Source organism: Bacillus rossius, chromosome 5, assembly GCF_032445375.1.
Source record: "Bacillus rossius redtenbacheri isolate Brsri chromosome 5, Brsri_v3, whole genome shotgun sequence".
In the NCBI taxonomy this organism is placed as follows: Eukaryota; Metazoa; Arthropoda; class Insecta; order Phasmatodea; family Bacillidae; genus Bacillus; species Bacillus rossius.
The window spans coordinates 79,718,863-79,746,257 of NC_086333.1; the positions used below are offsets into that span (position 1 = coordinate 79,718,863).

General features: G+C 41.0%; 1 protein-coding gene across 2 annotated transcripts; it reads left to right on the forward strand.

Moving 5' to 3' along the window:
- The first annotated feature begins 1,373 nt into the window (after window positions 1-1,373).
- On the forward strand, window positions 1,374-27,395 carry LOC134532089 (adenylate cyclase type 9). 2 transcript variants are annotated; one of them, XM_063368334.1, is made up of 8 exons: window positions 1,374-2,783; window positions 7,165-8,147; window positions 9,871-10,080; window positions 13,039-13,299; window positions 15,278-15,378; window positions 16,586-16,714; window positions 17,462-17,561; window positions 17,993-27,395. In XM_063368334.1, the coding sequence occupies exons 1-8, from the start codon at window positions 2,560-2,562 to the stop codon at window positions 19,690-19,692; spliced, it is 3,708 nt and encodes a 1,235-aa protein (XP_063224404.1). In that variant the 5' UTR covers window positions 1,374-2,559; the 3' UTR covers window positions 19,693-27,395. The 2 variants fall into 2 exon arrangements, with proteins under 2 accessions (XP_063224404.1, XP_063224405.1); XM_063368335.1 differs by lacking the exon at window positions 13,039-13,299.

Sequence of the window (27,395 nt, forward strand, 5' to 3'; positions counted from 1 at the left end):
AAAGTGTAATTCTGACAGCTAATTATGCAAAAAGTATGTGCCGTATATATATATTTTTTAATTTCGTGTAAGTTAAACAATCGAAAAAACCTACAATTTTATCTGTAATTACTGTAAATATAAAATCTTAACTTGAAATGGGAGGCACCGCCTTAACGACGAGGGATACGGTCGCGGTGTTCGTACCGGAGGCGAAGATGCCCCAAACATGCGGGTGAGGAGTTGGCCAACTAGGTGAGCGCAGGGATGGGGGGGGTGGTGGCCGGTAAGGTGGGCACTTTACCCTGCTGCTGTCATACTCATTTTAATAGCACTTAATTCGTGTATTTCACATCAACGTAATATCGTCACTCGTCAAGCGTAGAGTGAGTACAGCGCTACAGCGTACACACCAATTAAAACCGAAATGGATTTTGGTATTTGACACCAGCATCAAAAAGGTTTGTTTATCTTCGGAACTATCAAAAAAACTTGGTTATCGGTAAAGTCGGTTTACGGACGATAGTTTAACGTGACAACGTCATAACAAAACATTGATGAAATGATGCGTTCATCGATTTATTAGACGTTGTCACGTCAAAATAATTGGTTTTTAATTAATTTTAATATTTTGTTATTAATTAAATTATTTGATGATTTCCTTAAAACAATTCATAAATACACATGAACTAATGGTGTTAAATACATGAAACACACTTGTAAATGTATGAAAGACATGCTCACAGAAACAGGAAACACAATTCCTGTTGCTTCTGTGTACGAGGCACATCGGGCTATAATTGGGAGGAAAAACATTATTGTAGCCCGCACTAAGTATTACAATAATCCTTATAAAATAATCTATACTTAACTAGTTTGCTAAGGTTTTCTTATTTTGAGTTCACTTTTTTTTTTTAATCCTGGGAGGGAGGGGTCCGGACCTAATGTAACTCCTCCCCCCCCCCCCCCCTTCCCAATCCGACTATGTACCTGCATCAGCTGTTCAAACTCATAGAGCATACGCAAGAAGATATAAATCAGTATACGCTTTTACCTCCTTTGGTATATACTTAGGTACACACATATATATATTTGAAAAGTGTATTTGCTTGATTCAGTAACATATAGAGAATTACCAAATGATTCACTTTGAGATCTAGTGCAGAAAATAATAAACAGAGCTACGCCAAAGAAGCATTTGTTTTATCTACGCTAGATAAGGTGACCTTGACTTCGAACGTTATACTGATAGGTAACTAAATACTCAACTTGCAGGATGTATGCTTTTATTTTCGATCCTTCCTTGCACGTAATAAACTAAGATTTTATTTATGACGTTCATATAATCAAGAGTAGCCCTTTTTTTATGAATTTATCAAACCTTGCGTAATGATTGCAGTTTCGGTCCACTAATTGTAATGTTTGAATTTAGCGGGAGTTTTTTTATTTTTTTCGTCTTTTTTAGATGTTGGTAGCGCACGTCGAAGGTTTTTTGTGGATGAATAATGGTTTGGAGATTGTTATGCCTTTGCTTTGTAATTGTTCAAGCAGAAAACAAACTATGTTTACACGGGCTGCAGTGTCTGAAGACATTCCGAGCTGAACACCGATTGGCCACGCATGTCAAGTACGTGTTGGCCATGACAACGAAGAAGCGTGCAAGCTGGTTGTGCAGGAAGCTCGTTTGTTGGCAAATTGCCCATCGCTCGTGGTCGGTTTGATTAACGTGCCGAGTGCTTTTTATGTGTCGTTAAGGATAAATTAAGTGACGTGCCAGTGGAACAGGTTTGTAGAAGCGGTTTGCTTAATTTGAACGGTCGCAATCCTGTTCGGTTAGAATCAATTTCCGGCTTTACGATCCCAATGTTGTTGTTTTGCTAGCGGCTTTAAATATTTTCCTGCCGATCATTGGCTGAAACAACTGAAATCCGCGTTCTTCCGACACACCCTCAAATAGCCATTGGTTAATGATTCATACCTGTCATTCCACAATATTTTGAATTGTTAGATTTCGTTTTGTAGATCTGAGGCATGAGATGTGATACGGTGACGTGATTTTATCATGTGTTTTGATTATATCCTGCATATCCTTAACATTTAAGTACTCATAATGTTGATTTTCCACGAAAAGTACTCAATACTACTGGCTGTAAAGTGGTCTATAAATCAAGCACCCAAAGAATACTCATCTTAATTACACCAAGGGTTTATACCATGTTTAAACCTAGCCAGTGTCGGTTGTTAGGTTCTTTTGATCCACAAGAATAATATGTACCTACGATTCAGCACATTAATAAAAATTTTAACCAGTAAACATAACTACTGACTTTTACTCTGACCTCTATGAGTCATGGGCCACTTCATGAATCGTCTGAACCACGTACTGTTGACTGTGTGTAGCAGCGTTCCCATGAAACCAAAGCTACCGATGTCATCGAATATAAAGTGTTCTGGCTAGTGCAACATGGTGTGTGCTGTGAGGTTATCGTGAGCCCGAGGACCAACTAGGGCCACTCGGCCACTCATGAACAAGGAGACGCCGGGCTGCGCTCCCGCGTGACCCGCAGGGAGACCCCGGTCATGTTCCCCGCGGGGCAGGAGGAGGGGGAGCTGTCCGCCATGGCGCCCAGCGTCCAGACGTACCTGGTGCGCAGCGGGACGCGGGTGGGCTGCTGCGGGGCCAGCATGCCGGTGCTGTTCGAGCGGGCGTCCCCCCAGTCCTGGTGGAACCCGCGCTTCGACTCGGAGGTCCTGGAGGAGCAGTACCGCCTCAGCGCCTTCCCGCAGATACGACTGCGCTTCCGGTACGTACCTTGTAGCCGCGGGGAGGAAGAGGGGGGGAGGAAGGGGATAGGAGGGGAAGGAATGCTGTGCAGTGCCCACACTGCTTCAACCTCACCGCCAGGTCATGTTGTTGTGGGTCGCAGATGCTCACTCATTTCACATAAACCCATTTCATGTTTCTTGGCTGTCAAAATCATAACAATTTTGAGAATTTTGAAATGCCGGGTAAAAAGTGATTAATATTTTCTTAAAGAAATTCAAACCATTTCTTGAAGTAGCCAGTGACATTGCAGTTAATAAACGAAAAAATTTCAGATCTTCCACAATAAATTAAATCATCCTTATTTGCACAACCCAAAAACATTAAAAATGTCACTTTGGCAGCTAATTGTGCAAAAAGTATGTATGCGCTGTATATATTTTTCATTTCGTGAAGGTTAAACAATTGAAAACGTCTACAAGTTTATCTGTAATTACTGTAAATATAAAATTTTGACCTGAAATGGGAGGCGCCCCCTTAACTAGACCAGTGATGCCCGTGGGCCGGATTTGGCTTGCGACACTGTTTCCTACAGCCAACCTTAAGAATTTCAATAAAGAAATAATATAAGTACCTACTATTGTGTACCAGCCATCCTTGTTTGCGTATGTGGAATACATTGCCTGAAGACACTGTTATCAATAATAATCCACTTCTTAGATTTAAAGCTTTTTGAAGTTATACTTCTGAACTTTCATTATAGAAAAATTATGAGAGTGAATTTTCACGCTGTGCGCACACCATGTAACAAAATTTTTATGAAGATGGCAGATACATGTTTATGTACACAAACCCATTTCATAAAAATTAGGTGATATACCAAACGTATTGTTGTGCCGAAATAAACTTTATGATAGTTAAACTACCCTGGGTTATATTTTAGTAAACTAAAATATTCATAGTAAAGAGTAATTCCAAGTTTTTCAACAATTATAACACATATTTTCCGTAGAGTTTTCTGTCAGGCTTTGTAGCACAGTGGTTATAATGTGTAGTTAATAAGCTAAAGGAGCAAGGTTCAAAGCTGTGCAGTGAGATTTTTTTTTTTTTGATGTGACAACGTCTAATAAATAGATGAACGCCGGCTGCACGCACAAAAAAGTGTCCCGTTACACACATTGTCCCGTTACGCTGTGTCCCATTACGCTCATTGTACGCTTGCGCCACATCTATCTCTCTTCCACTCAATTGGAACAACCATCGATTTGACGTTTTCGAGGCACATTAAACTTGAAACACTCCCATTCGTTTCCTACTTTTCCTATCATTGTCCTATCCTTAACAGAATAACACAGATTGGAAGAAGTTAAATAGCAAACATGTATAAAAGTTATAGTTAAAATAATCTCTTCGTTAAAGTAATAAACATATTTGAATTAATGAGTGCAAATAAAAGTAAATTTATCAATTAAATTGTAGATTTCATTTCACTCCTTCCTTGTATCCATACAAAATAGTGATAATTCAATAAAAATTATTCAATTTTATTGATAAAAGTATGCAATCATTTCATCAATGTTTTTTTATGACGTCGCGTTCAACTATCCTCCGTAAACCGACTTTACAGACAACCAATTTTTTTAATTATTTTTATATTACAGATTGCTGGATTATACAAATTGTGCTGAAGCAAATATATATAAATACATTATATTTGCTTATCGTATTGCTATAATATTATTAAATACATAGCGCAGTCCATTTGATTGGTTATTTCGTACTAGGTAAGCCTATATCCTTTATTTATACCTAAAGTAATATTAAATTTATTAGGAAATGAGTTTCCATGGTTTTGCATAGTTAATAAAAAAATAAAACTTTATAATAGTACAACTGCCCTTTAATATTTAATAATTTATAGTAATCTAGCGTGTGCAGAAACTTTTTAATGAATTTTAACAAGGTTGGCAGCATTTTAATAAAATTCAGGTCCAATCCAGGTTTTAGTATTTTTTCAAGTCTTTCGTTTTTATCGGAGACATTCTATTATATAGTTTAACCTTTCACTCTGCAAATTGAATGATTCAATAGTTGATGTAGCTACTCAACTACTCTGGTAGTGAGTTCTAGTGACGGGTGTGAAACTACATGTGAGTCACATTCAGTTTGAGTCTACGGCTCTCTCGGTTTTGTACTCATTACAAGAGTATGAAACTTTTAAGAAATGTTCCGGAGTAATAAATCCTGACTTTTAAGTCATCAGGAACTTCTTAGCAAAGTTTAACTGTATTTTCATTCAACCCATTAAATTGTGTTTACGAAATTGCAAACAATCGTGGATAAAAATTTAGATTGATAGCCTTGGGCGATACCCACCCTAATAAAAAATGATTGATATTACATTATTTGATTGGTGTTAATTTTTCACAGAAATCCATTCAAATAGATAAATGAAGTAATAATTAACACTCATGTAGTTCTTTGAAATGTACCTATTCCTTTAGATTCTGTAGTACAGTGAAACCTTTTTTATCCAGCCCTCGTTAATCCGGATCTCCGGATGATACGGATCAGATTTGTAGACCTTTTATTTAATGCTCACACAACAATTTTTAACTACGTTTGCAAGAAGATGCCAAATATTCACTATTTAGTTTGATTCAATGTACATTTCCTGCATGGATGGTAGAATTATGGTAATAAAACACTCTTTGTTGAGTTTACGAACACTCACCAGATGACTAAACATCATGGCATACTTGGAGCGTCAGAACTACACCGTTCCATGAACTATTAATAATACCCGGATTATTTGGATTTTCGATTGTCCGGTTTGCCTTTGGTCCCAGTTTTTCTGGATGGACAAGGTTTGATTGAAAGCAAATACTTTACAGTTCAGTAAAGACATTCTGCCTTTTAGCATGGAGAAACATGGAAAAACGTGCAAAGAAGTTGTTTCTAAAAATGGCAGAAAAGTCAGATTTAACAATTCCTCTAATGGCTTATTTGATGTTTTTCTGTACAAGTTTTGAACACATTCCACAGGTTTGAACATTTGTGATTAGTTATGAACAACTTGGTTTTATTCCTTTATCATATTATACTAATGGCATGTCATACTGGCATTACACTAACATGGCATATGCTGGTATTGTTACTTCAAATTAATTGCACCGCTTCATTTCTTGCACTGTATTAAATGGGAGATCTTGCTCTCGCAACCAAAAAATGATTGTCGGTTGTATGAATGCATTGCAGTTAGCATCGACTAGCCAAATTTATTTAAGCTTCATAGTGATAGTAATCACAAGAATATTATAATAAATTAAGTTACTTAGTTTTTTTTTTTTTGGTACTTCAGATCAATGTTTTGACTTTTGCATTTGTAATAAAAATAAATCAATTATTACGTATAAGGCAAATTGACATGTTAGGGATTTTTTTTCTTTCATATATTTTTATCTTACTGAAGCCTTCAGAAACTAGGATAATAAACAAAAATAATTTATTGGTAATTTATTATGTAAAAATTTGTGATGAACTTAATTGTATAGATGTTATTTTAGCATGAAATAGCTGGCAGATATATATTTAAAGTAGCTATGAAAGTCAGAAAAATTTTAGTATGTTGTTCACACAAGGCTTATGAGGGAGGAGTTGGACTAAGAGGCTAAAAATTGACAAGAAATATCATGAATTGGTTGGTTAAATTCGTTGCAAAGAAAATAATTTTTAAACTCCACATCACAAAATAAGTTCATTGCAACACATTAAACGTTTTCCAATGAATGTATTGTCTCTGCTCTAGCCAGTAATAACATACTTGTAATAAATCATGTTTATCAGGTATTTTAACACCTAGGTACCGTATATTAAAGTGAACTTATAACTAGGTGGATTTTTAGATTTCATTTGGATTTTTAGCAACTAGCAATTATCCTCTTACAAAGCAATAGCTTCCAGTTGAAAACAGTTTCGATAAGTATACACAAATTTTACAAGCTGCCGTTTGGATGTCGATATCCATACGTCAAAAGTTCAGTGGCGTAAAGGACATAGCAAATTAACTCTTGCTAGGAGTGCATATTGCGGTGGATTCAATGATTAGCGGAAAGTGTCAGACGGTCCAATATTCAGATTTGTATTATTTTTTACTAACAGATAACTCTTGACAGTTTAAAAATATAAACTTAAATAGCAGGCTTACTTGTGTGCTTTTAGTATTGTACCACTCCCCCCTGCATTCACGTGTAGAGCTGCAATGTGACCAATCTCAACTACATATTTGATTAGCTCTTCTGCTTTATGAAATACAGATAACCTGAAGCAATCTGCTCAGTGTCTGGCTCTTTGTCTGCCATCTTCCAGTCTGTGTGCCACGTGTTGACAGTCGTCGCTCTCGCGTGCGATGCGCTGCGCAGGTACGCGCTGCTGTACATCCTGACCGTGTCGCTCTCGTGGGGCACGTACTTCGTGGCGACAGGGCTGCTGGGCCACACACGCCACTGGGTCGGTCTGGCCTCGGCCTTCTTCGTGCTGCTGGTGTGCACGGCGGGCCTCACGCTCGTCACCTACACCCGGCCGTACCGGCGCTACCTGGTGCACTTCTCAGCCGCCGTGTGCGCCGTCATCACGCTGCCGTCCCTGGCGCTCATCGTGCTGGACCCCACCATCGACTACCCCCCGGACATCACGCCCGTCGGCCAGTTCGCGCTGTGCCTGGAGGTGCTGCTCGTGGTGTACACCCTGGTGCCCCTGCCCCTGTACGCCGCCGTCGCCGTCTGCGTCGGCTACTCCGTGGCCTTCGAGGCGCTCACAGCGCACCTCAGCACGGGCGTGCAGTTCCTGGACGCCACGGGGCCGCGCGGCGTGGCCGTGCGCGCCCTGCTGCAGCTGTGCGCGCACCTCGTCGGGCTGCACATCTCCGTGATGACGCGCGTGCGCATGCGCGGCACCTTCGTGAAGGTGGGGCAGTCGCTGCTGGTGCGGCGCCAGCTGGAGGGCGAGCAGCAGCTCAAGGAGAAGATGATCCACTCGGTGATGCCGCCCAAGGTGGCGTCCTGGCTGCTGTCGGACGCCGGCGGGGACATCCGCTCCCTGTTCCGCCCGTTCAACATGCACCGCATGGAGGACGTGAGCATCCTGTTCGCCGACATCGTGGGCTTCACGCGCATGAGCTCCGACAAGAGCGCGGAGCAGCTGGTCGCCATCCTCAACGACCTGTTCGAGCGCTTCGACGACCTGTGCGCGGTGCACGGCTGCGAGAAGATCTCGACGCTGGGCGACTGCTACTACTGCGTGGCGGGCTGCCCCGAGCCCATGCCGGACCACGCCCGCGCGTGCATCGAGATGGGCCTGGGCATGATCGATGCCATCAAGCAGTTCGACCGCGAGCGGAATGAGGGTGAGTGTCCGACGCTGTGGTGTGGTTACTGCACTGCTCACCTGCTACCTAGTGGGTATGGACGTTCTCATTGGCCGGTGTCTTCCTCAGGCAGTGTCCCTTCCTCCACGCGTACCTCCTGCTTCAGCAAGGGGCCTCGATTGTGTTCTCTTGCCCTGAGTTATTAATGAATAGAAACTCCGCACCTGGTAGCCTAAATCAAATTATGAGATTGTTTTCCTTCACTTCAGATCCAAGCTTATTATGGAAACCTCAAATATGTTAAACTATGCTTGTTTATGCATCTTACTTGGTAATAAAAAAAAATTATCTAAGTAAAGTTATTCATCAATTAACACTTTGTTACGGCTGGGAAAACAAATTCGAAAAGGATAGCTAATTAGTTAAATTAATTAAAAAACTTTTCATACATTATTATTTTATTTAATGTTGCAGTTAGCTATTGTTAATGTCATCCCACTGGTAGATCACAGTTTAGAGTTCACATTTGCTACCAGGCAGTCATTTGCCTCTTAAACCTTCCATTAACTGGTAATTTAGAAATGATCTCCCACCTTTATGATCTGTTTAGTGTTCAAAAAATTAATTCAGTTCTTTTTGTTGCTTTTCGTTAAGGAGGAAATGAATACTCTGGAATATCTCTGCATTGCAGCCGTAGCACTGCTTTGTATTATGGGTACATTTGAGTTCAACCCTGATCGAATAATAATGCAGTACTGTAAACAGGCTGAGTATAGTTGCTGCGTAAAACTTCACCAATTAGCTGAAGAAAGAATTACTACATGTTCACTGTTCACTAGCAATTGGTTCTCACTCAAGGTCTGATAGTAAGTGGTTTCGTAAAAATTTGTGTTAACAGCTGCACTATGCTGTAATGGCGTTCATAATAAAAGTCTTCTCTTTGCTTCTGTTTATAAATGTGAGTGTTGTGTTGCTCTACTCTCTTCACTGTGGCTTGCGCCATCTGTCAATTAATAATAAATAGCATGTAAGCAATTATAAGAATACCAAAAAAATCTACTGAAATATTTTTAAAAAAATTTAGTACAACCTGAAGTATTTAAATTACTATGTTATTGATATTCAGTCTAAAACTGTCCAATATTTTTGAACAGTCTTTTTAAGCCAAAATAGCTTCATAATTTTTTTGGTTTCCAAAACAAAATTCTACCAATAATGCTGTTATGGTCACATTCACAAAATGTCTACATTATTGTTGTCACATCCACAAATGTTTGAGTTGGACCATGACAGGCTCTGCATAAGGGGCCTAGCTAGTCAGGCGCTAGTTGGTACGTTCTTTGAATGGTTCTTGCAGTTGAGAAGTTTGATTCAAGGTGTTATTTTGGACAATGGCCATTGCTGGTTACACTGTGTGTCATGAGAAACCTCAATAACTAGAGACCGGAAAAATTCGCGAATTCATTTCACGATAGGCCAAGACACAAATAGTTATACCTTCAGTGCTGCCTCTGCCATTGGCTCACAACTCACCTGGATGTCACTGGGCCAATGAGAAACAACCCGACCAAAGCTTTTATCGAATCACAGGCTGCTACGTTGGGACGTCTCACGAGACAAGCAGCCAATGAGTGGGGTGGCATTTGACCGAGTGTACGCAGAAATATGGAGTTCATCCTGGAGGTCATAATTATATAAACAGCAAACATTTTTTTTTTTGGCTCCGGGAGTCCATGTGTGCATGCGTGTGTGTGTCGCGCAGGAGTGAACATGCGCGTCGGCGTGCACACGGGGACGGTCCTGTGCGGCATCGTCGGCACCAAGAGGTTCAAGTTCGACGTGTGGTCCAACGACGTGACCTTGGCCAACCAGATGGAGTCGACGGGCAAGCCGGGCCGGGTGCACGTGTCCGGGGCGACGTGCAAGTTCCTGGGCGACGCCTACGTGCTGGAGCCGGGCGACCCCGTCCACGGTAACTAACCCTGGCAGCGCTGCCTCTCGTGGGTGTTCCCAGCGACGATGGGTCCCCGATACTGGTGCAACCGTGGTCTAGCGGCATGATGCAGGGCTCCTCTTTCTTTTTTGACGTGACAACGTCTAATATATCGATGAATGCCGGCTGCACGCACGAAAAAGGATGACTCATAGTCCCGTTACGCATATTGTCCCGTTGCGTTAATTGTCCCGTTGCGTTAATTGTCCCGTTATGCTCATTATACGCTTGCAACGCATCTATCTCTCTTCCACTCGATTGGAACAACCATCGATATGACTTTTTCGAGGCACATCAAACTTGAAACACTCCCATTTGTTTCAATACTTTTACCTATCATCGTCCTATCCTCAACAGAATAACACTGATTGGAAGAAGTTAAATAGCAAACATGTATAAAAGTTATAGTTAAAATAATCTCTTCGTTAAAGTAATAAACATATTTGGATTAATTAGTGCAAATAAAAGTAAATTTATCAATTAAATTGTAGATTTTCATTTCACTCCTTCTTTGTATCCATACAGAATAGTGATAATTCAATAAATATGATTCAATTTTATTCATAAAAGTATGCAATATTTTCATCAATGTTTTGTTATGACGTTGTCACGTTAAACTATCGTCCGGAAACCGACTTTACAGACAACCAATTTTTACTACAATATTTGATGGTTGGAAGGAATCCATGAGCTATCCTGTTCGTATGGTTGCAAACAAATTGTGAGAAAAACTTTTCCGCAGATAGTACAGCTATGCACTGAGACCTTTGTACTTTGGTACTTGGTACTTGTGGTGTAAAAGAAATTTTTATGTGCAAGTCCAGTCTGAATAGCTAGTTGTATGCCCTATGACTCCGTTTGATTGTGTGATATGGGATGCATAATGTCAGATGTTGAATACACCTAAGTACAAAATAGTTATTTAACAAGATGTAGAAACTGACAAATTCAAGATTAGAAATATTATTTGAATGACAACCAAATTTCATCATCCTTAAGAGACATAAACAAATAAAGCTCAAAATGTTCACAACAATAAGGTTTGTGTGTATATGTTACAAAATTCTATGATATTTTGACGTATCATTTAATTTGGACCTGGGGTAATTGATTCTATTCACGATTTGTATATTTACAATAAGCAGATTACTAAAGTAAGTATGCTTTTAATTTTTCATAGACAATTTAAATTTACCACTTAGTATCACTTTACAGAGCATAACAGCTCTCACAGCTCCATGCTCAAGCAATAAAGTAACACTCAATGCCTGAGCCAACCTGTGCAACTGTCGTACACTCGCAGCCAATAAAAATTTTTTTTTTTTTCGTGTTTATGGTGGCATTGAAAATTTGACATTTGAAAAATGCTTCATTTTAAAAACCAGGGTACACTGTAATTACAGTAGAACCCCGATTTAACGAAGTGCTATGGTTACCGAAAATGTTTACTCTAAATCGATGTTTCCTTAAATCCGATTTACCGATTTTCAATGACCCCCCCCACTCATAATCGCGTCCCTACGTTTCCATATCGTAGACAGGGTCGACGCCGATATCTTGTGCTGCCGTGCTATCTCAGACTTTGTTAACTTTCCACCTTAAACGTTTATGATCTCGCTCGTACGGCCCCCGGTTCGTACGTGCACCTCAGTCGTACGTACATATTTTCAGCAACCGTGAAAAATTAGGCAAAAAAAAATATTAAAAGTGTAAGAAATACGTTAAAGTTTATTAAAATACAGTCGCAACCTTCAGCGTTTATAACAAATACGAGCTACATACACATTGCGTCACAGTAAAAAATTTAAAAAAAAATGGCCGCAAATTGATGGAAATTTACCGTCCATAGCGCGCCGTACGCGGAGAAAGGTAATTAATTGTACTCGGTCAGCTGTTGTAATGGCGCGGCGTAGCCGCCGGCTGGCTCTCTCTGTTCGCTGAGCTGCGCATGGGTAGTATAACTCACTCAACGCTCCGCCCAGACTCGTGACCTTCCATTAGCAGCCAGCCAATAGACGCAAGCTTAGAGGAAAAAAATAAAAGCTCCACCGCCTGTGTCCCAGTTTTCTCCAGTTCTAATACCAGTAACAAACGAATTGTCAAAAAAACGTAACAAAGCCGATATCTAAAAACAGTAAATAGTCATGTACCAATAGAAAAGCTAAGCAGGTCGTCAACAGGCAGTTTAGTCAATTCCAATCGCAATCTGTAGTCAAAATCCAAGAAGAAAAGCAAAATATTGAATTCAGAACAGCACTTATAAAAAATGTATTCCAAAAACTAAACACCGCGCACAAAGCTCTTACTGAGAATAATGATAATGGCGTATTGGTGTGACGTGATCACATGTTGAAAAAACCTGGAGGATGGGAAAGGGAATATTTGGAAACGTGTGATTATTGGCTAGCACTGTTACTATGCGGGCGTGATTGGAAGATAACGTGGTGAGTCAAGCCATTGATAAGGTAGGGGGAGGGGGATTCGGACAAAGAAACCCTTCATGACGTCATGTGAGCGGACAGTCTATCTATCCAGGCGCGCGCAATGGCACGCACCTACGCTATTCAGTTACAGCGTCTGGAGTTTTTAAGCAATTTGAACAATTTTTTTTATTTTTTCGTGTTTGGACAGATGATGCAAAGGCACATATTAATATATAGTACCTCCATTCTATTACTGACACCACAGAGTGTATTTTTTAATAAGTTTCCGTTACAATTTACTTTCATTTTTTGTAAATCTATTTTATTATTTTAATAAATTGGTGTTTTTTGATGGTTCCTGAAAACCTTTACGTTAAATCGCTGTTTTCGTTAAATCCGTGTTCGCAAAATCGGGGTTCTACTGTATATAAATTAATTTTCCAGGAAGATTCCATAGTACTTGCAATGTTGCCACAGGATCTCTGAGGTAACACCGGTGTCCTCGTGCGCGCAGGCGTGGACACGTACTTCGTGGTGGGGCGCAAGGCAGACGTGGCGGAGATGCGCGCCGCGCCGGCACGCCTGCGCGCCGCGCCGCACGGCTCCACGACCAGCCTGCCCAGTCGCGTGGGCGGCTCGCTGCGCAGCGTGCTCGACTCTGACTCGGACGACCAGGGCAAGCTGCGCAGCCCCGTGTCCGTCAAGAGCTACGGCAAGTTCTCCCCGAAGGGCCGGGCGTGGCGCTACCCGGGCCGCCGCTCTCCCAAGAGCACGGGTGCGTAGTTCCGTTCCAGCTGGGCGTGCTAGGGTTCAGAACCTAGAAGTCCTGGCTCCCGAAATTACAGGGATTTCCCGGAAATTTTAAAATCTATTCCAGGGTCTTTGGGTACTTTCGGGGTTCTCAACATTGACAGCTTAAATTTTAATTTTTATTGCGCTGTAAGGTCACTTTCATTTGCTACTCCTTGGCGATGCGACATTCGGACACTCCTCATTAGTCTGTCGGTTTCCGGACTGCTGTGTGCCTGTGGTTGTGCTCCAGGATTCTTTAAAAAAACCATGTTTTTTTCTTTTAAGTTTGTTTTGTCATGATAAGAAGAAATATTTTAACTTATTAATTCTGTGATTTTTCACAAGTTTTCTCTCTCTCTCTATCTCTCTTTCTTTCTCTCTTTCTTTCTCTCTCTTTCTTTCTCTCTCTTTCTTTCTCTCTCTCTCTCTTTCTCTCTCTCTCTCTCTCTCTCTTTCTCTCTCTTTCTTTCTCTCTCTCTTTCTCTTTCTTTCTCTCTCTTTCTCTCTCTCTCTTCCCCCCCCCCCCTCACAAAGTTGAAGATTGAGAGTAAGGCTGAGAATTAAGTGATTTGTTCATGTCAGTAGATCCTTTTTGCAATTTAAAAAATTGTAACACAAATGTTTATACGTATTTTTTCCTTTTGGTCACTAAAACTTTTTTTCGTTCAAAATAACTATTACTACTTCAACCACAGACTGCTGCACCCTTAATAAAAAAAACTACCTAGAACCGAAAGTACCTGGAATTCTCTGTTCCGTTAAAGACTAGTACCAAAAATCCGGGTTCTGAAAATTGGTGACGGTTCCGAATTCCCTAATACATGCGGTCATCTCCCTCGAGCGACGAGGCTCTGCTGCAGCTTTGTAAACAGTCATGTGCCGATGTACGTTGGTGAGTGACGTGGTGTGTTACCGCTTGTGATGCTCGCTCTCAAAACTACTTCATCCTCTATTCCTGTGTCATCGTCGTCCTTCGTGTGCTACTGGTCGTCGTCTTTTGGAGACAGTACCGCTGTCTGAGGCTCTGGTTACGTTCAGCGTTTTGTCACCCTTTTTTATCTAGCTGAATCTTGTAACGTCTTTAGAAAACAATATGTAATTTACCATTTTTAGTAACTACATAGTAAATTTTAAACTGCTTCCGTACCTGAACATGTAATGTTTTGAGGAAATGACACAAAAACCATGTGATGTGCCGAGACTCATAAACTCAGGCCAAGTCAAGCAAGTATCTAAAGCACAACTCACTGTGTGGCGGACATAGAGAAATGGCACAAACTCACTGTTCGTGTGTCTGTGACCTACCTCCTATGATTTTCCATTCTATTATCCCTTTATCACTCCCTTAGGGTTGGAATTTCATAATTATATGTAGTCTACGTCACTCTCCGGCAGTAAACTATCTATATGCTTAAATCATATCGATCCGTTGCTCCGTTGCTGCATGAAAGAAGGAAAAACAGGCACACACACACACACACACTTTCTGATTTAGGTCTGTCATATCTATATTATTTTTCCTTCAAATGTTCACTTAATGTTCACTTAACATTTAATAATATTATTTTACCTATATGTTTTATGTGTTATGGTTCTTTAACCTTTGTTAGTGTTTTGTCTGTTTTGTTATCATCACTGCTAGTGTGTGGTTCTCTTGCTCTCGTTTGCTGGCCGTCTGTAGATGTTTTCCTCCTACGGTACCGACGGAGGTGGGAGTCCATACACTGGCAGTGATAACTGTGCTCTTGTTATTACATGTAGTGCCCCACCACTAAAGTCTACGACTGTTGGTGGGCATGTGACAAATTCCAAATAAATAAATTATATTAGTAGGGATTCTCATTGTGTTCATGGTGAGTGTTAGTTCGATTCGCTCGGGCGGCTGGTGGCTGCGTCTGTGCTGTTTGTGCTGTGGCTGCTGTGGCTTGTGGAGCGCCGTGTCAGCGCGGGGCTGCTTGCAGGGACCGCGGAGGAGCTGGAGCTGCTGGCGGTGGGCGCCGCGTCGCCCCCGACTGCGCGGCCCGACACGGAGCTGCCCGCGACCAACAGTCACCCTCGCCAGGTGCGCTTCCCCCTTTCCCGTCCCAGTGCTCTGCAAACCGTGCAGCACACACCGAGGTTAACTACGTAACTGTACCCTGGAGGATGGGTGTAGACCCCCGGGGGGGGGGGTCTCCTCCCCCCCCTTCCTCCCTTGGAATTAAGAAGCCCCTCATCAAAGAGACCCGCTCGCGCTTGCTAAACCGTGACTGTGAAAAGTGTAAATGTGCGCCTCCGGTAGTATGCAAGGAGAAGTTATCTGATAAGGTCAACCTTCCAGCCTTGCCATATACACACTTGACCTTTACGTCTTGTCAAAATGTATACTTACAGTCATTATACCTGTGTTTTTATTAATAAGAGATAGTACTACTATCTCAGATTGTATTAGTTTTTTTTTATTTCAGTGAAATTTTTATTTAACAAATTTAATTTATTTTGTTATAATTTTTAAAATAATGCTGTATTAGGTACCTAACTAAAAATTCTGCGAGCTGGAATTATTAGAAATATCTTCCACTGTGTCTAATGATAGTGTCAATAATCTGTTGGTTTGGTTAGGAAGGATCTTGCAGCATTGCATGCAGTAACAAGTGTGTAAAACAGTTCTGCCAAGTATTGCCAATTATCAGTAATTACCGGTATTACGAATTTAGACGTCCAGTTACAGAACTATTGAGTGTTGTGTATTGTATTACGAAAACAGAAACATAAGAATTTCTCAAAATCAGCTTTTAAACAATAAATATTCTTTATGTATCTCATGTAATAAGAAGGTAAATCTTTGTTAAATAATTAAAATAAATATGAATCCTGAAACTTATATTAGCTTTTATTTAATAGTTGGTTTTCAAATCTTTGTAATTATTAAACTACTTGGTGGATCGATTATCTCATTACTGTATAGAAGTGGTTTTAATTATTTTATCTTTAATGAAGTCTGGTATCTGGCGTAAACGTCATAGCATTTGTTTAGCGCTTGTTTAATTGTGTGCAAAAATGTGATTATTGATGGTGAGTGTTGCAGTTGGTAGCACTGCAAATATGAAAGATACTGACTACAGTGTTATAACACAATGATACTCCAAGTAAGAAGTTAATGTATTTGTAGTGAGATGCTGGTGGGTTTGCTAGTGAGTTACTGGTACACCTCGCACCCACGCCTCCTATCTGTGTTCTTCTTGGTCCCTCCCCTGCCCTGTGTCTCACAGTGTCTGTGCGTGGTGCAGGGAGGCTTGGCGAGCGCGCTCCTGGACGTGCCGGCCGCGGAGGACCGCCTGAGCATGAGCGTGTCGGTCAACAGTCGCAAGGACTCGGGCATCCGCAGCACGAGTCGTCGCAGCAGCATCCAGCAGCAGGTGATGCCGTGATGCCGTCCATGCACTGTACTTTCCTGGGAGACATCGTCCCTTTACGACAACGTCCCACTTGTGTCGGTGTGTTGGTGCAGGGTGATGAATCTGAATGCCACGCTTTATCAGCCAGGCAGATAGCCTTTCGCCAAGATGATCTGGGTTCGAGTCCCAACAAACTCGACACCAGATGTTTTCACAGTTGGGAAACAAAGGCAAGGCTGTACCGATCAACAGGGTTTCCTCAGGGTACTCCTGCAAGCTAGTGCAAATTGTTGTTAGTCCAACCGCAACTCGAGTTAGCAAGCGTGTGTCTCAAGTAGGCTGGTTGGCTCCATCGAGTGTTAGCCCTTATAGCAGAAGATTGTAGGAGTTCCTGTTGTTACTAAATGTATAAGTATTTTTTCTGTATTTTTTTGTCTATCCTTGCCGCTGTAGAGGCAATGAAAAGGGATGGTGGAGGAGGAGTTTTTCTTTCGAAGGAAAATAGGTCGGTGGTGCCGGCAGGATAATTAATGCGACAGGACAATTAGCTGTTGTTTCGCCGGCCGCATTAATTACGCCTTGCCTCGCGTGGCGATAAGGCGCTCGGGGGACTTTTATCAGCGCTGTTCGCCCACAGTTGAGAGGGTGTATGAACCTTTTGTATTAGTAAGATCTTTACACATGAGACCCTCCGTCGTGATAGTCTGTGGACTGGAGCGGGTGCAAGGGGAGGGGAGACTCGGCGTAACGTGTTGTCGCTGGTTGCAGCTGTTTGCGCTGAACGGCATGGCGCAGGGAGACCTCCTCACGCACCGAGTCAGTGGCTACTACACCTCCAGCCAGTCCAGCGTCACCGACGCCGACCAAGGTAACCCCCCGCCCGCTCCGCGTCTTTTTTTTTTTTTTAATAAAAGATTTTTTTCTCTTTTTGTAACAAATAGTGTTTAATGTATTAAGAATATATAACCATTTTTTTATGCTTCTCATTTGTAATTTTTTTTTTGTTACATACTACTCACACATAAATTTTCAATTAATTTTTAAATATACTATAGGTTTCATTATTTACTTTTGTCAGGCAAAGATGCATAGGTACATGTATCCTTTGTGTGTGTTTAAAAAAGAAATTGTCTCCAATTTTATGTCAGAAGTTACACTGTTCTTTTCTTGGCATCAGAAAACAGGCACAATCACTACTGCCACATCAGTGTTAGATTCCACACTGATAATAATGCCACACAATGAGCTGATTGAAGACAGCTGAAAGTCGGGGCTGTGAACTGACGAACCGTGTTGCAGACCCGGACGGAAAGCGAGTTCAACTGCCTGCGCCGCTCAACGACACGTTCGGCTCGTGCTTCAGCAAGCTGCGCAAGCAGTCGGACCTGCAGCTTATTCGCTGCGTCCAGGACAACGTCATGTCGCGCGACAGCTACTTCTACAACCCCCCGCTGTCGCGCATCACGCTCTTCTTCCGCGACAGGGAGATGGAGCGCGAGTACCGCACGCACGCCCACCGCACCACCGAGAAGCACGGGGAGAACCCTCCCACGCTCGCCACCTCGCGCTTCAACACGTACCTCGACACGCTCGTCTCCGCCCTCGTCTACTCCATGGTCGCCGTCTCCCTGTTCCTGCTGTTCGAGGCGTCCGTGCCCTGGGCTGCCGTGTGCGCGGTGTCGTTGCTCGTCGAGTTGATCGCAGTGGCCCTTTGTTCCCGCCACCTGCTCACGCCTCACACCAGCATCTCTGTCGTAGAGGCATCGAAGAAGGTTTTCGATGTATTTTCTAGGTGGTATTCTTGGCACCTTTTTGGGGCGTTGTTGGTCAGCTTGCCCGCTGTCTCCGTGCTCGTCAACTTCTCGTGCGTTGACTCGTTGCTGAACCACAGCTTGGACTACTACTATTGTTACTTGTTGTTTGTCGGCCTAGTCCATTTTTGTAATTTCACTCAATTGAACTGTTGGATGAAAAGTATTTTGTCATCCGTAGCAGGGATCCTTTACGTGTGTTTGGTCCGCGGCCAGTTCTGTCCCAACCTCGGCGATCCGTCCGCCCTCCACACTCCGCCGGCGAACGTCACGTCGACGGCCACACCCGTCAGGAGCAGGACCGCGATGCCGGTGACCAACGTCACAACTGCGGCCACGACCCCGGACGCGTACACGTACCGCCTGTACCAGGACGAAGTGTTCCTGGACGTATTGCTGCTGTTGATGCTGGTGTGGTTCCTGAACCGCGAGTTCGAGATCAGCTACCGCATCAGCTTCCACGGCAACGTGGTGGCCCGCAGAGACGAGGCGCGAGTGCAGAGCATGAAGGATCAGGCGGACTGGCTGCTGCACAACATCATCCCCAAGCACGTGGCCGACCAGCTCAAGGTCACAGCCAAGTACTCGCAGAACCACCGCGACGTGGCCGTCATCTTCGCCAGCATCGTCAACTTCCACGAGATGTACGACGAGTCGTACGAGGGCGGCAAGGAGTACCTGCGCGTGCTCAACGAGCTGATCGGCGACTTCGACGAGCTGCTGTCGCGGCCCGAGTTCCGCTGCGTGGACAAGATCAAGACCATCGGCAGCACCTTCATGGCCGCGTCGGGGCTGAACCCGGAGGTGCGGCGCCAGAGCAGGGACCCCGGCCGCCACCTGTTCGAGCTGGTGGAGTTCGCGCTGGCCATGCAGGGCGTCGTGCGCGACTTCAACCGCGACCTGCTGGAGTTCGAGCTGGTGCTGCGCGTCGGCTACAATGTGGGCGACGTCACGGCCGGGGTCATCGGCACCTCCAAGCTGTACTACGACATCTGGGGCGACGCGGTGAACATCGCCAGCCGCATGGACTCGACGGGTGTGCCGGGCCGCATCCAGGTGGCGGGCGGGTGCGCGGGCGTGCTGGCCCAGCGCTACGAGCTGGAGCCACGCGGCCGCGTCTACGTCAAGGGCAAGGACGACATGGTGGTGTACCTGGTGAAGGGCCGGCTGGGCGGCGACCACGGCTGAGCCGCGCGCGTGCACGCTTCGCGCTTGTGGCCTCCGCGACCCTCCCGGGTCGTCGTGCGGGAACCCTGCTTCCCGAGATTACCGTTCTGTTCTCACCTCTCAGCCGCTTTGCTGCTTCTGTCAGCTCGCCTGTCAGTTACTCGCAGGCAAAGTCTTGCCACTGTTGAAAAGTAATGCCTTATTTTTGTGCTGTTTACAAGCTAAATGCTTTTATGTATTTTTTTTTGTATGCTTATGTGTATCTGTGGATTCTGTATTAATGGTACAAATTATTTTTTAAATACTTAGCTAGATGATTAATTTTTGGATGTCACTGTTTGTGTGCGAAATGTGAACTGTCACATACTTGTCTATAATTATTATAACTAATTATACTTTATAAAATATTTATTTGTACTCTAAACTCAGTATTCTCTACATGACTGAAGATAAAATCCTCAGTAAAGTTTGTTGTAAGATGTTATCTTTAAAGGTTTGTTGTATGAATTTGTACTCTATCCAAGCTTTGCATTCAGTTCTTTTGAACTGACATGTGTGTAAGAGCCAGAGACTTTATATGTGGCCTAAAGAAACTAAATGTGAATTAGAATTGTATGGCAAACATATCATATGATGCCAGGTGTGTAAGGACAAGATAATTTGGTGGATTGCGATAAAACTAAAACAACATTCGAAAGTATGTCGGCACACCATATAACACCAAAATGCACCTTAATTCAAAACTTGATCAGAATTTAAATAAAATTTAAATCAAGTTATAACAATGTTATCTCTCAATATATTTACACTATCTGACCAAACTCTTGGGTAAACAATGCAACTCAAATACTCATCTGGTAGCTCAGAAATTACCAGTAAAAAAAATGGTTAACTTATTCCAGAACTCCCGAATTCAAATGTTACTGTCTCCTAAGTTTTGTCAACTACAAGCAGAGTGAAAAAGGTTTGAGTAGTCAAAAAAAAAAATCACGCATGTATAAATCCAAATTTCATTAAAATCAAAACAAAAATTTAGGCTATTTTTTTTGGAATTTGAAACAGATATATTGCAATTTAAGTTGCAACCTTTGATATAGTAAAATTGCATAAGCTTTCATGCTGCAGCGCCCAATAAGTTAAATCACCTTAAATACAAAATACAATAATTCTTCAACCAGTTTGTGTATTTATACTTAGTAAATTAATGCTAACCTGGTTCGACTAATAGTTTGCCACCAATTGCCAACGTCTTGCTTTCAAGTGTAAAATACGATACCATAAAATCAATTCTGTGTGAATGCTACATGCCTAGTCCAAACTTAAAAGTATTTGCTTCAAAATGCCACAAAACCTTAACCAGTAACTGTGTAAATACTCACAACTATGAGGAACACTACTCAAATGTGTACAGTAATACCTTTAACTTACGTGGTAGGTGGTACCGAGCAATAATCATGCAAGTCAAATTTGCATAAGTCAGGGCACAATTATGCATACAAATTGTGTTTAGTTGGAACTAGAAACTAAAGAAAAAAATACCCACTTTTATCACATAATCGTCGCACCTATATTTTAGGGTGTCAAAATTTGGATAGAAAAACTTCTTGCATAAACGTCGTATCACGTTTTTGGTCCTGTTATTAGATTCCAAGCGCTTTCTGTAGGCATCTTTTCCATATAAAAGATTTATTTTAAAGTAAAAATCTAATATTTATTCGGACTTTACCACTTATTTAATTAATGAAAATATGGAGTTGTCTGACGTATACATTTTCTTTTAAAGATATTTTTAAACGTTAATACCTTTATCTGTTCGTCTGCATCGCCGCGGTGTACCACTTATAAAAATGTAGCCAGTGCTTGTTGGCATCATTCATGTTTAGTTATGTTGCTTCCCATATAGAGCGCACACACGTAGTCGAATATCGATATCACGCTGATTGCATCTCTGTCGAGTGCCGAGTTAACTACATTTGATGGCCCGCACTCTTTCGTAGTGTGTACTATGACGATACATAGTTATGCGTTAGTTCACGCTCGCATTTGCATTTACATTTTGTTTTTTTTATTTAAAGTTGAAAGGTTTTTGTTGCATGACTTATTAATTGAAATTGTTCGGCGTGCTCTTGTATACTCCACTTTTAAATAAACGTACTTTCTGTGAATGGGTTTTATGTTTATGAATAACATTAGCTAACAAAAAAAATTTTTCGCTTAAACGTCGCACCCCTACCTTTCAAACTTGATTTCAGTATAAAATGTGCGACTTGTATGAGATAAAACATGGTAGTTTAGAAAAAGTATTGTAATAAAATCTTAGATAATACAATATAATTAGGAAGTACAAAAACATAAACTGGTATTATTTTGATATAAAGGGCTTTATAAAAATCTAACAAAATTGTCTGATGAATCAAAGATTTTTTTCTTCTCACACAAAATTTCCTTCTCATGAAACATGTACGAACATGTCGTAAGTTGAACGATAGTGTGGACGGAGTGGAGAATCAAGAGTCGAGAGACATTAAATCAAAAGACAAACGAATCTGATTTTAAAATTATGTAGCTCTGGATTGGCATAAGACAGGGTAGTTAAGTCGAGGTATTATGAATCTTATTCTCTGTTCTTTCCTGGCAGTTATATTTCAACTGTGTGCATACAGTGAACAGCCATAAAGCAACTTATCACATCAGGAAATATTTTTCAGTAATATTTTTTGAATAATGAAAGCCCTATCTTTATGCGACAAAAACATGATTTCTATAAATGAAAACAATAACACCAAAATATCCTGTTTTAAAGATGATGTCCAAAAAATGAAACCATAAAATAGTGTCTCTATGGATAACTAATTAACGCATTTTGTATGTTAGGTGTTCGCCCTTGCTGGGTTGCTGTACAGGGTGTTGGAATGCTGATTGGTCATAGCCCTTTTAACCCTTTCAGTCTTTTCGTCCGCGTAAGTGGACAGTTTATACCTATATCAATGATGATTTGAGTTTATCGAACCTTTAATGTGTGGGTTAAGGCCTATCTTAATTCTAGTGGACATCATACTTTATGGCTACGAAATAAATAAATTTTCTTTTATTAATTATTATAAAATAGCTATTCATTTGTATTATTGGGTAATATAATTGTCAAACAAAGGAAATCCAGAAAAAAAAAAGTTTATTTACAATTAAAAACTTAAAATAAGGTATATATTAGGAATTAACAAGGAGTGACTGAAAGGGTTAAAGGGTGCAGCTATGTTAGTGCAAATTATAGGAAATGAAGGATTTATTTATTTTTTATTTTTTATTTTTTTTCAAGATGTGGAAAAACTGTAAATACAAAATAGTTACCTCTTAGTTACCAAACGTGATATGAAGTATTGGTGCATGCAGTGTTTGTATTAGAGTTATGTGGAGTTGGTGCAGTGTGGCATCAGTTGCTGTCTAGTGCGACATTCGGGAGGTATCTCCGAGCAAGCTGGACCCCAGGCTGTCTGGCCGGGGCCGGTATGTTGCCGTGCGGTCTCTATGTCCGTGCCTCGGGAGGTCTGTCGCGCGGGGTTGTTCAGGTGGTCTAGCCCCCATCCTTGCAACCTGAGGAAAGCCTGGCGCCGCCGTGGGAGCAACATTTCCCTCACGAGGGGGCCCGCTTCCACTGGGACTGTGAAACAGGAATCGTAACTGTGAAACAAGAATGATAAACGTAATCCCCCCCCCCCCCCACCCCAGAAATCCCTACATATTTTCGCCCCTGGTTGCGACAACATTTCCTGTCGCGATGATCTCGGCCGTGAGAAACCTCAAAGGTGCCAGCAAAAATTAGTAAATTACAGTAATTGAACTTGTGTTTTTAAGTTTTGACAAACTTTCTTCCATCCTCATTTATTTCATTAAAGCTACATGCAATTAAATTTTGGGTTATGTTTATTTACAAGGAAAAGTCAATTACTGGCAGATTTAAGGTGAAATCTCAAATGATCCTTTGCATCTGTCTGCTATCCGTTCATCTGTCAACTAGAGGACCTATCCACTAGGCACGTCCGTCATACTATTTTTCCATTTCGATGCTGCCAACTGACTAGAAAAATAAATTTGAGAGAAAAACTTATAGTAAAAATAAATTAGTTTAATGATCATGTAAGTTTTTATGAATTGTTAAAATTATTTTTTCCACTCTGATATTTATTCAAATATTGTTTTTGAGTATGTTATTAATTACACTTTTTATCTCAGTTTATTTATATATAGTATATATATATATATAAATATATTTATTTATTTTTTATTTATTCTTTCATATATCAAATATAAATTTTGTGCAAATACAATTTTAAAACCTGCAATGGAAACGAGATGGTGTGATTAAAGGACGGACGAATGCGACGAATCATTGCTAGTCCAGCTTTATTACCTAATATTTTTTTTAGTCAATAACATGTAAATAAAGTTTTAACTTTCTAAGGTTTTTATCTTTATCTGACTGTACTCCTCCCACAGCTCAGAAAGCAGTGCAACAGTTATTTATTTTATTTTTACTTTACCAATTGTTTTTATAATTTGTGTTTTGCAAGTCATACTAATGCATCGAAACTATAGGTTCTGTTATAAGATGAAAGTGTATGCCATTATAATATTTGCTTGGTTTCTTAAATTTGGAATACAATTCTCAAGTTTTGGTTCATATAATGTATGTGATCAAAATTGCAGATGAGATAAAGCTGTCAAACTACCACGTTTATTTACTCACATAAAAATTACTTTTTTATTTTAAAAATGCAGTTGGATTCTACACATGATATTGCCTTTTAATTTATGAAAAATAATAACTACTAATAGCTTGTAGTTGTAGTTTATGCATAAGCTTGTCATACATTGAATATTGTATACTAGTATACTAGTTCCATTTTTTAATTAATTATGTATGATATTATTTATAAACTATTTTAAATAATTATACTATGTAGTAAATGAATCTTATAAAACAAATATTATGTACAAGTGCAGGATATTTTTCATAGTGTAACCAAAAAACCAATGAGTTAATATAAAAAGTGTAAGATATTGTTACAATTTCATTACAACCATATTGGTTGTTGGGGGAGGTTTCTCTACAGGGAGAAATCAGTTTCCATTGGGAACCCACAGTAGACGAAATTTTTGGATCACAGTGGCACGGGCAGATCCAGTCTGTACAGGAATGTTCCAGGGTGCTGCCTGTCGGGAATTATCGAAAACTTTGGAAATATCAGAATATAGTTACTGATGATGTACATTTTTTATCTTAAAAGATTTGGAGTTAATTAAATAGTTTTCTTGTGGACTATAAAATTATTTATTGCAAAACCAATAACCATGGTTGCAGTAGAGTAGTTTTTGTAAAAACCAGGATTTAGAACCAGATGAAATAGACTGCAGAAGAGGGAACAAATGTCCGAACCATTTGACTTGTGCGCTGTGGCAGGTCCAAGTTTTTGCGGGGCCCTGGGCCATTTACTTTCACTGCGGGTCCCTTATGTTTCGGAGAGGGGTCTTACCGAGGGGGAGAGGGGTTTTGAAACAGCCCCCAGAGAAAAATTCCAGTTTGGGAGCCATCCTTTGGAAAATTTTGTGTATGTATGTAAACTATTTGACACAACGTTTATAAGCCAGCTTGGAATTTGAATTTTGAATAGGTATTTGCTAATTTTTCTTGTAAAATTTTGATATTCTTACTAAAATATAATTTAAATAAATTATGTTCACTCTATAAAATGAACTGAGGGTCTGCAGTTTACGATAAATATTTGTGTAGGTAATAAAAGGGGTGATGCAGGGCCCTGGGTGGTCGCCTGGCTTGCTCTGCCACAGAGCCGCCCCTGAGTGCACATGTAGTTCAAAACTAACTTTTTGAACTGTAACTTCTTTGGACGTGATGGGAGTATAGTTTCAAGGCCCAATTTTAATGCAATGTTTTCGTAAAACATTGTGAAATGTTTCTGACACGAAAAGGACAGAATAGGTTACGAACGGTGCAGAGAACTCGTCGGGCCGCCATGCTGCAGGGATAGGCGGGTCGCGGCGGTAGGGACCCGCCTGTGTCTGACGCGACCCGACATGCTGGCGTCTAGTAAGGGAGTATCTGGACAGAGGACGACACAACGGGGTTTGAGCTTATTGTTGTGCACCGTGCCATCGAGCCATATTTGCAAGAAAATGATGTTCTTTCAAGTACGTACTATTTTAATTACTTCTGTGAATCAGTATTGTTAAAGTGTTGTATGAGTACTGTTTCAGCTGTGTAACCAAATATTTTTGAAGTGAAACTTCTTTGAGGCACAATGAGAGTAAAAATTTCAATTACAGTTTCAAGGCCGAATTTGAACGCAATGTTTTCGTGAAACATTGTTTTGAAACTTTTTGTGACGTCAAAGAGAGAGAAAGAGAGCACTTACGAGTCGAGGTCTTAATTTCCAAAGAAGTTTCACTTCTATCCCGTGTACTGAGTTACACATGCTCTTTCTTTTTTTTTTTTTTTTGTCAGGGATATTTGATGGTACTGTAGCAAACATGAAACCCACCTGATGTTAGTTAGCGTTGATTGGATCACGCAGTGTGCCTCTGTCAGTCCTCATGCAGCACTGGCCCGAAGAAACAGCAGAGCCGTGCACCTATTGTGCCAGCCTCTCGTGACCTTGTGTGACCTTGTGTGACCTGTATGACCTTGTCATTTTTACCCTGAATATTGTTATCAGAAACACTCATGGATATTGCAGTGTGCATTGTAATCTGGGCAGTAGTTTGACACACTCTTCGGCTCTAGGCTCTGATGTCATGAACGTTATCATGACAAAGTTATACATGTTGGTGCTGATATGTATTTATGGTGCTTCTGTGAATGTTAGTAAGGGTTTGTTTTTTTTTTTGTTTGTTTGTAAACTGATGTGCTTGCATTTGGATTTTGTATAATCGATTACTCTGTGGGCTGTGGTATCACTGGTGTTTTTGATTTTAAAAACATTTTAAATAATTGTATTTTTTTTTTATGTATTTGCTAATTTTAATTGTTTGATTTGAAACATGTTTGGTGCACGTATGTTTATATAATTGTTATAGAGAGTTATGAAAAACTTGACTGTCTATCTGAAAGACCACGGTATAAAGCCCAAAGGATGGGAATATGAGATACACTTCACATGAGACATTTACTGGTTAGCCATCTTGAATGTCACTGCAGAAACAATAATTTCCTTACACGATTCCGTCACTAGGAAGAAACTCGAACATCTTTACCACTAAGGTCTGTTGCGTTCATAAACAAAGAAGTCCCAGACACTGAATGCTGAATGTTTTAAAAACTAAAATATTTTTATAAATGTTACATTGCCATGCCTGACACTGTCAGTTTTGAATAGTTCTAATGGAATTGGAAGGTTTGACTGTCGGTGCTTCAGTTCGGCCCTTGTTGTCCTCACTTTGTCGCTCTTGCAATACCATCTTGACCGAGGCACACTTCAGCTGTCTCGGTAAACACCCTTCCAGAGATGCGTGTTAGCCTGGTGAACAAGCCCATCCCTTATGACTCAGTTTTTACGTGGGACAATCCACTTTGCTTGTTGCTGGTAAGTGCATAACTACTCTTCTCCCAGAGGCTTCAGGAGTGTTAGCCGCTTTCTTGGCCCATCTTTCAGTGCGTGAGGAGCTCCAATTTTCATGGGTTAGACTTGATGTAAGCTTTTGGACATACGCCA

Coding starts and splice junctions, on each gene's coding strand:
- LOC134532089 (XM_063368334.1), top strand. CDS start 2,560: ATGTTCCCCGCGGGGCAGGAGGAGGGGGAGCTGTCCGCCATGGCGCCC. Junction 13,300..15,277: donor CCGCTCTCCCAAGAGCACGG/GTGCGTAGTTCC, acceptor GGCTGCTTGCAG/GGACCGCGGAGGAGCTGGAG. Junction 16,715..17,461: donor GCAGCAGCATCCAGCAGCAG/GTGATGCCGTGA, acceptor CGCTGGTTGCAG/CTGTTTGCGCTGAACGGCAT.